The sequence below is a fragment of the Aulonocara stuartgranti genome (assembly GCF_965226115.1).
Source record: "Aulonocara stuartgranti genome assembly, chromosome: 17".
Lineage (NCBI taxonomy): Eukaryota > Metazoa > Chordata > Actinopteri > Cichliformes > Cichlidae > Aulonocara > Aulonocara stuartgranti.
In genome coordinates this window covers 34,527,188-34,540,230 of record NC_138953.1, presented here as the reverse complement: position 1 = coordinate 34,540,230, position 13,043 = coordinate 34,527,188, and the positions used below count along the sequence as shown (strand labels likewise).

At 39.2% G+C, this 13,043-nt stretch overlaps 1 protein-coding gene across 3 annotated transcripts in view; it reads left to right on the top strand.

Annotated features, from left to right (window-relative positions):
* LOC309692292 (uncharacterized protein) overlaps positions 1–13,043 on the top strand; it is an 88,275-nt gene that overhangs the window by 51,670 nt on the left and 23,562 nt on the right. For 2 of the 3 annotated variants that reach the window (XM_082510640.1, XM_082510639.1), the window contains exons 2-3: positions 118–180; positions 271–332. The exons of the other annotated variant lie outside the window; for it this stretch is intronic. In XM_082510640.1, the coding sequence (XP_082366766.1) occupies positions 118–180; positions 271–332 (125 nt within the window). The remainder of the gene's footprint in view (positions 1–117; positions 181–270; positions 333–13,043) is intronic. 3 annotated transcript variants of the gene reach the window in all.

Below are 13,043 nucleotides of genomic sequence, written 5' to 3'. Positions count from 1 at the left end.
ATCATAGTTCATTTTTTTAATATTGTAAACAGATTGTACATATATGCTGACTTCAACAAGACCAACTGTTTTCCCCTATTTTTATCATTGTCTTTATGTACCAAAATCACTATGAAGACAAAAACTGACTGTGAGTTGTCTCAGACGTGGTCCCCATCTTTGAAGCAAACATTTCAAAAGGTATGGAGATAGTTTTTGCAGATGGGTGCAGTAGTACTAATTGCCTAAACGCAGATAAAAGCAGTTCTATAACTTGATCGTGTTTCACAGCTTTCTGGTGAATGCCACGGTTTCCCTCTAGAAAGCGGGAGGCAGTGTACAGGAAGCGAGAGGTGAGTCTAGGCATCTGTCTTTCGACTGCTTCTCCCTCAACCTGGACCCGAGTAAATGGCAGAAAATGGATGGAATGGAGAAAAATGTAAAAGAAAGATTCCTCGCTACGATGTTAAACAACCAATAACTTCAAATAGGATGGGAAAAAAATAGAAATGCATAGATCAAAAGAGTGCGTGAGAAGGAGGACATGAAAGGACAGAGACTTCAATGCCACATGCTGTATCACCCCGTCATTGGATTCAGTGCAATGCACCATGTGTGGATGATTCACATTGTAGGATGCAATTACCAGCATGACATTTCCTTTTAATTGGTTTACCAATGACTCCTTTCTGAGGCGAAGGTCATTTTCTGGTTCAAGGCAACTTCAACCACCTGATGGATGCTGAGATTAGAGAATACACTAGTTAGATAACTCTACATTAGTGCACTTCCTTTTCTATTTGTAATATATGTTATCAAATCTAAACTTTGGTGTCTGATCAAAGTGACACTATCCTGTCCCATTTAGATCAGGTATTTAGAGCAGGTATATTACGAGAACTTTTCCATTTTATCTTGACTGCTGTCAGCTTGGTACGTTGAAGGTACTGTGCAACGGCAGACAATTTATTTACCTGTCTTAATGGGTTAAAACATGCAAACAAAGCAGGTGATTTTATAGGGCAATCTCCTACTAAACACTGGAGAGCTACAGCCTGAGTGAGTCAATGACAGTCGGAGCAATTTTGCAACTTGCTCACTTTTTGCAATTAACTAATCAGGTCAGATACTAAGGGAGCTGGCCCCAAGGTGTTTCCTAGCAACCATGCCGCTGCGATCGGTCCGCAGTGTTAGTGTGTGTGTTTTCCGTGGAGAAGGAGAGTTACTGCCGCAGTAAAACTGTCTCTCGGCCACAAGTGATTTGTGACTTCCCTCTCTTTTGCTATGTCGACGTAGAGGAAAGGCACGCGCCGTCTTTTGTTTGAGCAAACACACTTTTATTACCGAGAAGAGATTGGCAGGTGGTGCAGGATCTAACTTACAGTATAACCGTGCTTATCCAAAGGACAGTGCAGTTCTCACTCACTCTGAAAAAAACTTGTTTAATGCATTCCAAGAAACTCTGTATTTTCTGTATGTATATATTTTTTCTTTTTCCAGAATGAATGTAAGTTGAGCAGTTTACAGGGGTGTTATATCACCACAAAATCCCCCCCGAGCTGTGCATATTTACATTCACATCCTGTTATGTTGTTGTCTAATATCCACATTTTCCTCTCATCAGTTTGCATGAGTAAGTTGTAAGTTACAAACCAGAAATATTATTTGGAGTCATTTGCAGCTGTCCTTTGGTCGGCCTGAACTATCTCAACTTTGAAGCTGATGGCAGTTAAATATCACATAAGCAGACAAGATAATAATCAGTTTGATAAAATTAAAGCAAATTAATGAAAAGTATCTCAGTAAAGTAATAAAACCCACAAGAAAGCTCAGCATATATGAAAGAAAATAAGCACAACAAGGATCTGCATTACATTAATTACATTGTAGCCCTCTTTTTCCTCTGAGCAGTGCCATGTCCAAACTGGTGGCCCTGCAATATAATACTATATTATGATGAATCCCCAATATTTTTTCCTGCCCATATTACAGTATATATATTACAGTAATACACATTGTGAAGAAATTCTCATCACCCCAACATTCTTATGGTACAATCACACTAGAAAGACTAGAAAAACTGTGGTTGGAGACGACAGCATGATCAAAAAACCGACCTTTGTGTACTTGTTGCCTTTGGAATATTTGTATTTTTTATTTTATTTTTTTACCAGGTCTGCAACCACTTGCAGTCAGTTGGCTTTTCAACTTCAACTTTGGTGCATCAAAGCAGCCATAAAACTGTGATGAGAGTCAGTCTGTTGACAGTTTGCGACTGAATGGGGTCAAATTGATGCTTACTTGCAATTTGTTTCTGATAATACAGTGATTAACTGTGATATATTTGCAAATATTGCAAAGCTGTTGCTGTCTGTTGCAATTTCTATGCATGGAAATTTATATTAAACAGAAATTCACAAAACTACTTATAGCCCAGCCAAAACTTCATAGAGCTGAAACAGAAATCCACAACTGAAGCTTATGCGAAAGCTCTATGAAGTAATAATCTATGCTTTACATTACTTCCACTTTCCCTCGCTGTGAAGCTCATTGCTGACATCACTGGTCTAGTCCAGTCATCTTTCTGCTCCCCTTTTTCAAGCCAATCAGCCTCACTTCCACTCATCTGTCATTCTCCCTGCAAGACACCTTTATGCAACCCAGGTCCTCCACATCGTTGCTTCTCCCATGTTACTCAAGCTCCACCCAAGCCTCCATCTTTATCTTCACTACCAGCATCTAGACTCTGCGAGGTGCTACCATAATTTCTATCACTGCTGGGGTTGGGTTTTGCTCTGATGGGCTATGAGAGTCTCCAGACTCGCCAGATAACTTAACTGTATTCTGTCTATCAATAAATCATGTTCAGTTCCTTCTAATGATCTCTGCTTATTGAAACAGTGACATACGTAGTTATTGTAGGACTACGATCAAACCACAAAATGACACAGGCTCTCAGCAACCTTGCTTTTATCTGGGAATATGATCAGTATACAACCAGTTGGCAAACTGGCTCAGATTGATTGCCAACATGTTGGCAATCTGTCTGCATTTATAAATTAGATGACAATTATTTGCGAAGCTTTGCCAACCTGCCTGAGAATGATTGTCGTCAGAGTCGGACCATGATTTTTTGACAAAGTAAAAGTATGCTACACTGAGACCTTACTGAAAAAAGCTTGCAAGCTCACAGATGCAGTGAAAGTGTGCCAGTGTATTTGTTTTTCCTTGTGCAAGCGGTGAGTGTTGCTTCCTACATTTACTGAGAACTTAAATTGAAATGTAAAAGAACATAGTCTGATCATGTGACCTAAACACTGAAAGGCAACCTTAATTTAGACTTTCTTGATAGGCATCCTAACACATATTGTAGACCCTGAAAATGAACAGAGTCCACTGAATGAAAGCCACAAAATGCACTTCTAATATTTAAATAGATTTCTGATTTTATTCATGTGCAGCATATAACAGCTTTCTCATACGTACCATATTTTCTTAGTCTTGAAGCTAATTTTCAAACAGACTGGAAAATTATTCACTCTCCCTGAACAAGAATTACACCAACATTATAGATGCAGGATTCTTATAAACCAAGCAATCAAGCTTCTGTGTAAAATGATGTAATATAATGCATGCAGTGATTCAATGGCCCCTCTTACATGCACTGTAATGAATGCTGATCAATGTTAGATTAATGGACAATTACAGTTGTATTTTTATAGCACATCAACAATATGGCCAAGTGGACTGCTGGGGGTGGTAGGTTGGCAGTTTCGATGCTCAGCCGCAGCATGTGGGCGACAGATTTTCTGTACAGTTCTACAGCTGACGTATCTCACAACTAATAGGCATATGGGAGAAATAAAATGATCCAAAAATATGCGAGCATTGATTATCCTCGACATGCTTGTTCTTGTAGTGGGATGGGAAATAGACTGTAAAATCATCTTCCTGTTTTTTTTTTTTTTTTACTTCTTGCTGCTTCAGGTTTGTACAGCAGCGCTTTAACAATGTTATTCTTAGAATGTGCTGTGAACAACACAAAAACACTGTCATCCTTATTAGCCACTGATGGCTTCATTAGCCAGTATAAACTGTTCATTAGCTTAAGAAGTTGAAAAGTGATCCTGACTTGGAACAAAGCTTTGCTTTGATCAAATTCAGTCTTCCTGGTGGGAGCTGGCTCTTTGTCTTTATGATATTTTGACAACAAACCCCACTGGTCTGTACTCTGTAGTTTGCCTGCGTATATGTGAAGGCACACATTTGTGCCTGAAAAGTGATGTCTTTGTGTGTGTGTGTGTGTGAGCGCCTCACTGTTTGTGAGAATGTTTCTTAGGAGGATTGGGAGAGTAGGAGTGAGTGCCTATTTGTGTGTGAACCGACAATCTGAAGTTGCCTTGGATCTCCCCTTGGCACTGGCTCCCGCTAGCAACTCTCTGTCTCTGTTGTGTTTGTAGATTACAGGGGCTGTTGATTTTCGGATGTTTCTTTTCCAACTTCAAAGTTTGACTGATCTTGCTTGCAGTAAGGGACTGAGCCACTTAAAACTTTTATTATTACTTTCTTTCCCCCCTCCCCCATCTTCCCTTTACCTCTGTCCACACACGCGCAGTACATATGGCAGCTTACAGTATACTGGGGTTTTAACATATGACTGCATGAAAAATCACGAGCTGTGCTCATCTGAATATCCCTTGCCGGCATGAACTAAGCCTGGAATATGCTGAAGAAGTTGTAACAAGATGGACTGCTCAATCACATCAGCTTTAGAGCGAACATTAATGCAAGGCAGCGGGGGCTAAAGGCATTTGCGAGTTACCACTGGAAAGAAGACACATTAAAAGTCCTGTTGAAATCAAATACAGCAACTTGAAAGCCTTTTAAAGCCCAAGAGAGATGAGCGTTAGAGTGCATTACAGTGCGTACATTAGTAAGTAAGGGTGGTTAGCAGTAAATGACATTAATCATGCACCCACTCAGTGTGTTGTGGAAGCTTTGAAGTGTTGCTGAATAAATGCTTAGGAGATCTGGAAAGGGCATGAATACCACCTCATGTCAATCATAGGCTAAATCCATACTTATAGATAGTTTTACTTTGTATTAAAGGGGATTTCGCCCCAAAATCATGCTTGGGAGTGGATGTAAACATTAATGGCATCCTACCTCCTCTGCACACGGCCATTAACAACCAGAAGAGTCTGTTCAGTGACAGGTTGCTTCTCCCCAAGACAAGAACTAACAGACTTAAAAACTCCTTTGTCCCACACGCCATCAAACTGTTTAACTCCTCTCTGGAGGGGAGAGGGAGGGGAAACAGGAGGACAAAGGAGGGGGGAACAACTAAGCTGTAGTGCCTCTTCACCTCACTGTACAATACCTTGTGCAATACTTTTTGTAAATAGTCAATGGTGCAATAGACCTCAATACTTGAAATGTGCAATTCACTTGTATTTTTATTTTTTATTCCTATTTATTCTATTTATCCCCTTCGTATATTTTATTTATATTTGTCTCTGTATTTATGTGTGTGTGTGTGTGTGTGTGTGTGTGTGTGTGTGTGTGTGTGTGTATATATATATATATATATATATATATATATAATATTCTGTAACTGTAACTTCTGTCGGTGCTGTGCTTTTTGGAAATCGAATTTCCCAGAGGAACCCACCCGAGGGATTAATAAAGTTCTATCTTATCTTATCTTATCTTATCTTATCTTATCTTATCTTACCTGGGTTAGCTGTAATGTGAGCTAACCTGCTATACAGTGCAGCTTAGTGGAAAGAACATACTTCCTATATGAAACTGCTGACAAACAGGTTTACGGATTTCATTTTTTTGTTTGTTTGGAATAACTGAGCCATGATTTACAGAATAAGACATTACTGAGTTTCTCTAATGTGCCGTTGCATTCAAGAGAAGCAAACATCTACAGCCAGAAGTTTAGAGACTGAGGAGCTCACTGGAATAACAGCATCACAGGCCAGATAAAAAGATAAATTTGACTTTAAATTGAACTGACCTTTGAAATATTTTGTACTATAAATACAAAAGTTCCAAGTCATCACTCATTTCTTTAAATTTTGCCTCAAAAATCAGAAATAGGTGCAGCGATTTACTGAAGTTCATATGTACTATGACTAAAATACAGTATATAAAATGAGAATAGAGGTTCTACAACTCTAACAAGCTTGCAAGTAAATATTTGCTATGACCTCCTTTATTCTTCAACACAGCCTGAACTCTCATAAGCAACCTTTCTTGTAATTTCTTTAATGGTAGCCGTAGTACTAGTAGTAGTAGTAGTAGTAACAGTAGTAGCAGGATTGGCTCAGCAAGATTTCTCCTTTAGTTAACTAAAACTAAACAATGATTTTGAAATACAAAATAAAGAGGAGTTATCCCTAGTTTTAGTGTTTGTTAATTTTAATTTTTTTTTATGAAAACGTGACTTATGAGGCTTTTGATATATAAATGGTAAATGGACTGATTCTTATATAGTGCTTTTCTACTCTCCTGGAGTACTCAAAGTGCTGTATACAACATGCCACATTCACCATTCTCACAAGCACTTTCTCTATATGTAGTGCTTTCTAACTACATTCACACATATTCATACTCTTATGAATGCATCAGAGAGAGCAACTTGGGGTTAGTATCATCTCCAACCGGGGTTCACAGTGACTGTTTTGTTTTCTGTCAAGACAATCCCAAAATAGTTCAGTAATGTTGAGATCTGTGCTTCGGGGAGACCAATCCATGACTGACAGTGTTTCACTGTGTGTTTCTCTGTCCTCTCTTCTGACCTCCTCTATATGTATTCATGGCAATTAAACAAAGGATTCAATTTTAGATTCATCATGATAAAGCAGCCACTGTCAAACAAAAAAATTTGAAAGAGCTTCTGAGAGCCTGGAGAACTATTGCTCAAGACCACTTTAAAAACAGCCAGAAAGTCTGGCTCCTTGGAAGCAAATGTGAAGAAACAAGGGGTGGCTCAAGACTTTTGCCCAGCTTTATATGATGTCTTTTGCAAATCTTTTTTTAAATGTGCAGTTTCTTCATTCATAGTGGGAACTCTGCAAGAGCTTGGTAATATTACAGACAAATTATGTCATCAGTACAACATGAGTGCCGTTATCTGGCTCTGTGGTTTAATTATGTAGCCTGAAACAATAAAAGCATCACAATTTTAGGCATAGTAGTATCATTTTATGCAAAACTCTTCACAATGTTGAATTAAAATCTTTACTGAGGGCAAATATGTCAGGTTTTACATGTAATGATTCAATTAAGTAACAGTAAGAGTTTAGTGTTGATGTGTAATCATGCTCATTATTTAAGTAATCCTATTGGACCACAAGATTAGAATCATGTTCCTCTGATCAGTCAAAAAATCAAAGTGGGATTCCTTTAGCCGTATCATGGATTTCTAAGAAGATTAGGGGCTGAAACAGTCATTCTAATCTAAGAATAATTCATTTCCTGATTGATTTTTGATAAAAATGTACTTTGCTGGGTGAAAAATGTCTCGGAGTCAAGAGTCAGAGCAGTTATCTGAAATCAAGCCGTAGGCCTGTGTCAGGATTTATGACACCAGTGCTCTTTATAGAAGCTGTGTCCATAGCAACAAAACCGTACATGTGATATACTTGAACTCTGACAGCTGATTGGTGTGAACATTTTGATTTCACAGTCTGAGAATGTCTGTCTATTATGCATCTCTGGGGAACAATCAGCTTAGAGATGATCAGATTTAGAGCCATCATGTCGATTTGTCAAGACGGAGGTCGGAAAGGGAGAAATGAAACAGCCACGCCGCATTATGTGAACAAGGCATCTGTGTTCGCATTTATCTTGTGTAACACATGGACGTCTCATTACGTTTATTATTTAAACCAGTTCCCCTGTGTTATTTCATCAAATTAGCTCAAGGAATAAACGTAGAACATCTGAAATGACTTGTAAAACACGTTGCACAAAAATAACTCAGGGTGTGTAATTAATCATGTGGAAATTAAAGTAAAAGGAGAGGGTTCGACCTTGTCCTGTGAGAGTTAACCCATGTCCGCAGCACAGGACTATTTTTACATTATTTTCAATTATCATCTGAAATGGACAGGGACCCTTGAGGAAGGTAGCCTCATTTTTGCCAAGTCGCTGTCATTGAGTCACATTACCACATTCTTTATATAGCTGAGCTGTGGAAACACGGTCAGCTGGCTCACAATGTCCCTCAATTCCATCTCCCTAAAGATTAAAGACTTGGTTTGATAAAAATGTTGAATACTAATTGTTCCCTACAAACTCTTTGACAAAGTAAAAAAGTATGCTACACAACGACAAATTTATATAAAAGAAAATGATTTTACTACAGCCTTGTACATATACAACAGCACACAGACTAGTGTTGACAGGTACACTTGCAGTGCATCATTTCTTAAAACTATCCTGCATATAAATGTCACCGAAGAATTATGCGAAAAAAATGTCACTTGAATAATGTCATGAAAGCAGTCAGCTGTGCACATAGTGCCTGGATAATGACTTTAGAGATACTGTCTTGTTGTGCACGAAATACTTCTTCGTTTAGTGTGACAGCATCTTAATTAATACACACTCTGGGGGTGTTGGACTGGACTGGGTGCCTGTGGTGATTGGCAGATAGATTAATACTGTCAGACCCTGGAGATACATGTCACATTCCACTTGAAGCCATTGTTTCTTGTTTCAAGGACAGTTCACCCACCCCCATCGATGCCACCCCTCCTTCACTCTTCTGCTGTTCCTGTGGTGGTGGTGGTGGTGGTGGTGGTGGGGGGTGGGGGGGGGGGGGGTCACTATCATTTAAACAGAAGTCTCAGAACACAAACGCTAGAGTGGATCCCATAGGAGAAGGAGCAGTAAACACTGTGACACCGTTCTGTCACTACGCCTTCTCTAATTGTATAAAATGCAGTTAAGACCTTTACCAGATGTTCTGCTAACTACTCTTATATTCTTTATTATTAAATGACACATTACTAAACACCTTCTCGTAATGCTGGTTGCCCATTCATAGCTGAGTTATTGTGACAAGGTGCTGCAGAACTACACATCCCAAAGAGGGCCGCATAGGATATAATGCTCTCTATACTAAAAAAACCCGGGAGGTTTGTGTCCTGCTTTCTTAGCTTTCCAAAGTAAGGAAAAAAACTGGATTAAATGATCCAGTCGTGTGAAGAAAAAAAAAGTTTTCACACGACTCTATTCAGTCCTGTGGAAAACTACGTACACCTTTACTGCTTCCACAGGAATTAAGAGGCTAAGTAGCAGCCAGCTGCTGCTAATAAAATGCATTTGATTAAATGATCATCAGCAAATGTAAGCACCTCTATAAATGCTGAAGCTTTGGCAGTTTGCTGTTCTGGAGCATTTATGTCAAGGAGGAAAGACATTAGCAGTTATCTTAGAGATGCAATAGTTGCTGTTCATCTGAGCGTTATAAGGATATTTCCAAATAATATGAAGTCCATCATTTTTCACGAGTGAGAAACATTCAACAAAGCAGATTCAATTTTCCTCATATTGAAACTTTAAAATGGGACTTCAAAAACCCCCCACAAAACAATGGGTGACATCATGGTAGCTCCACCGTCTGTCTTTAAACCAGAGATATTGGTTAAGCCTAAGAGGATGGATGGATGGATGGATGGATGGATGGATAGGCAGATGAGGTAGAAAGAATGCAGGTTTAAGTTGCTTTCGCACTTCCTTTATCTTTTTATATTGTCTGTAGCTGTAAACCAAAGGCATGATTACCTTCTCTGCCACATGATATGAATGTGGCATAAGCCAATTTCTTTTCAAGTGTTTCAAGTGTCAGTGCCAATGCCAAAGCATTTGTGTAGTTTTTCAAATGCAGTGCTAACAGAGTGTGTGTGTGTGCGTAAATTTGATTCTACTTGAAAGATTTTAACTCGATTAATTCATTTTTATTGTGCTGAACCTTGTAAGAAAAAAATGGTGATTTCACACGTGCCTTGACATTCTTGGAGCATCCTTCATGTACTCATTTGTTCCTACTATGTTTTTAAGGTCAACAAATAAATCAAAGACGGTGAAAGCCAGAGGTATTTTACACACAGCTTTAACTTCACCAGGGGCTGTATTTCATTTCCCGGAATCAACATTTTATTTCTCTGTTTTTATGCCCTTCGTTTCTTTCCCATATGGGTTCCTGTTTGTACTCTGCTTCAACCCCGCCTTGGGCTCAACTTTGGAATGAGTCTGTCTCTGCGAGATGATTGGCGGTTGGGCTCCAGCCAGGGACAGCTGGTCTCTAAGAAACTGTCTTGGTGTTTGGAATACATTAACGGCCACCACACTCAAGGTACCTCGATGTAGTTGAACGAGTCAGGCTGCTTTTAACACCCCATCTTCTTTCAATATCATGTTTGACATTTGCGATGTAGATATTTTTCTTTTAGCATTCCCTGAAATGAATTCATTCCATCTAGTTATTTTTTCTATGTCTCTGCAGTGCATTAGAATCACATTAACACATGGCTCTGTCAGTCACAGGCAGTGGCATTTTTCTTGTTGAAATTGCCTGTTTATGCTTTTGTTGAAAACACAGTCACTAAGCATCCCCTTCAGTCAATCTAAATATATTATTTATCAGGGACTGACAGAATATGCCCCAGAGTTTTAATGCCGCATTTGTTATCATCGCTTAATTGCAAACTACATGTTTAACACTCCACTGGGCCATGGATGATTCAGAATTGCTCAATTTAAAATGACTGCAGTGCCAGTCAATGAGGGAAGGCAGATTCTCTTCCAAGGCTGCCGTAACAATTCAAAATGACAAAAGAGTGAAGTGTGAGAATATTTTAGCTAACTTTACATTGTTCCTTATATCATGCTATAGTCACTTAACATGTATTATTTTGCATAATGAAAATTCTTTTAAATGTTTTTTTTTTTTATATTTAAAGTCGCTGTGATATCCTCTTTAAATACAAAACACAGTGAATACTGTGTTGGAGCAGTTTCAGCAACGCGTTGTTCCTTAATATTCAGTGATGGCCTGTAGACTAGAGACTGGTTGGCCAACCCTGGCAACCTCAGGTCATTAGTAAAAAAATATGTACTCAAAACCTGTTGGTGAGTGGTTTCTGGAAGTTGCTGGCCATCAACAGGTAAAACTGATGAAAAAGAAGATGCTGCACTGAAAACCTCCTTCTGATTGCTATGGTCACAAACAGACTAACTTAATGTTTGCATGATCTACTCTGTGGCTTCCCTCCAGTAGGACACCTTATCCAGGAGGCACCCAAGAGTCCTTCTTGCATGACTTAAGCTACCCTCTGGAGAAACCTCGTTGCTTGTGTCTAATTTTCTGGGTCACTACTCAGAGCTCGTGACCATAGGTGAGCATATGGATGTAGATCAGCTGTTAAATAAACAGCTTTACTTTTACAATCAGCCCTCTCTTAACCACAACAAGAGAGATGGAGGTTATCACCTGATGAAGCCAACAGAACTACATCATCTCCAAAAAAAAAGAAAAAAGAAAAAAAAAGAGGTGAATAGAATCAGTGACACAGGGCACCCCTGGCAGAGTCCAACATGCACTGGGAACATGTCTAATTGCTGGGAATACTGATCAACCTCTCGCTGTGGTTGGACAGGAAACCCTATAGTTGAAGATGGGAACCACAATCCCCGACTGCCAATCCAGAAGCACAGTCCAGTCCCTGATATTCATGCAGTGTTGGTGGGTCAACCAAGACAACCTCATAACATCAAGAGCCTTAAGGAACTCAGGATGAATCTTAGCCACTCCAGGGGTCTTGCCACTTATTTAAGTGATTTTGCAGTAAGTTATTTACCCCAGTGAACAATACTCCAGCATTTCTCTCCTAGTGATTGGCGAGTTGTCTACCTCATCTGCTTGTGGCATGTTGACATGGCAGTGGAATTGAGGAGATCCTCAGTGACCTGAACCCACCACCACCCCTGGTCTATATCATCATTGAAATCAGCATCACTATATAACCTGTGAGTAGAGCACTGCTTTCCCCTCCTGAGTCATCTTTGCCAGAGTCGCTTTGTGGCTGACCAAACGTCTTGTTTTGTTAATGGCTTCACTAAACTCCCCCAATCCCAACATTTTGCTTCAGCTACAGTAAGAGCTACATTCCAGTTGGCCACCTGGTACTCGTGAGCTGCCAGTCTTATGGGCAACCAAGTCCGTGGGACTCCAGCTTGATGATCCCCTTCACCGCAGGTGTCTACCATCTGGTTTGGAGATTACTATAATGACACATACCAACCACCTTGCAACCAAAGCTCTGGACAGCTTTACAATGACTAAGTCTTGTGTATGATAAAGCAATGATATGGTGATTAACTGTGATAAATCTGCAAAAATCGCAAATTTGCTACTGTCTGCAGCAGATGTTACTATACAGGAAAATAACCAGAATACAATCAGTTTATACCCAATTCAGTTCATTAAAATTCAGTTTTATTTATACAGAAGCACATGACAGTATTCACCTCAAAGTGCTTAGTGGTCTCTATGCAATTGAAAGGCTTTGCAGCAACTACTTGCAATCAGGAAAAAAAAATCTGGGCAAGCAACCATTTCCCCCCCTTTTTTGTAGCCACAGGAAGGTTGACATTCAACTTTTACTCTAGTGTGATTGAACTATTAAGCAGTCTAACAAAGGATTTGTTAGACTGATTGTGACCCAGAAGACTAGCACATGCTGGCAATGAGTCTTACAATAAATAAAAAATTTATTTTTTTATTTATTTAAGGATGATAACAAAGCAGAAACAAAATGGCAATAAAAATGAGAAAGACCAGGACACAGGACAACAATTGTCCCAGCTGGCAAGTTACTAAGAATTTTGAACCTTTTCTGCTAGCATGCAAACCTTCATAACAGGTAGCTTACCTTTCAAAAAACAAACAAACAAAAAACTTCAAAGCACACGTGTTTTTACTTCAAGAGCAATTTCTATCATTAAAAAGATAGAAATGGTCGAAGGCTCTTCATACTTTCTGC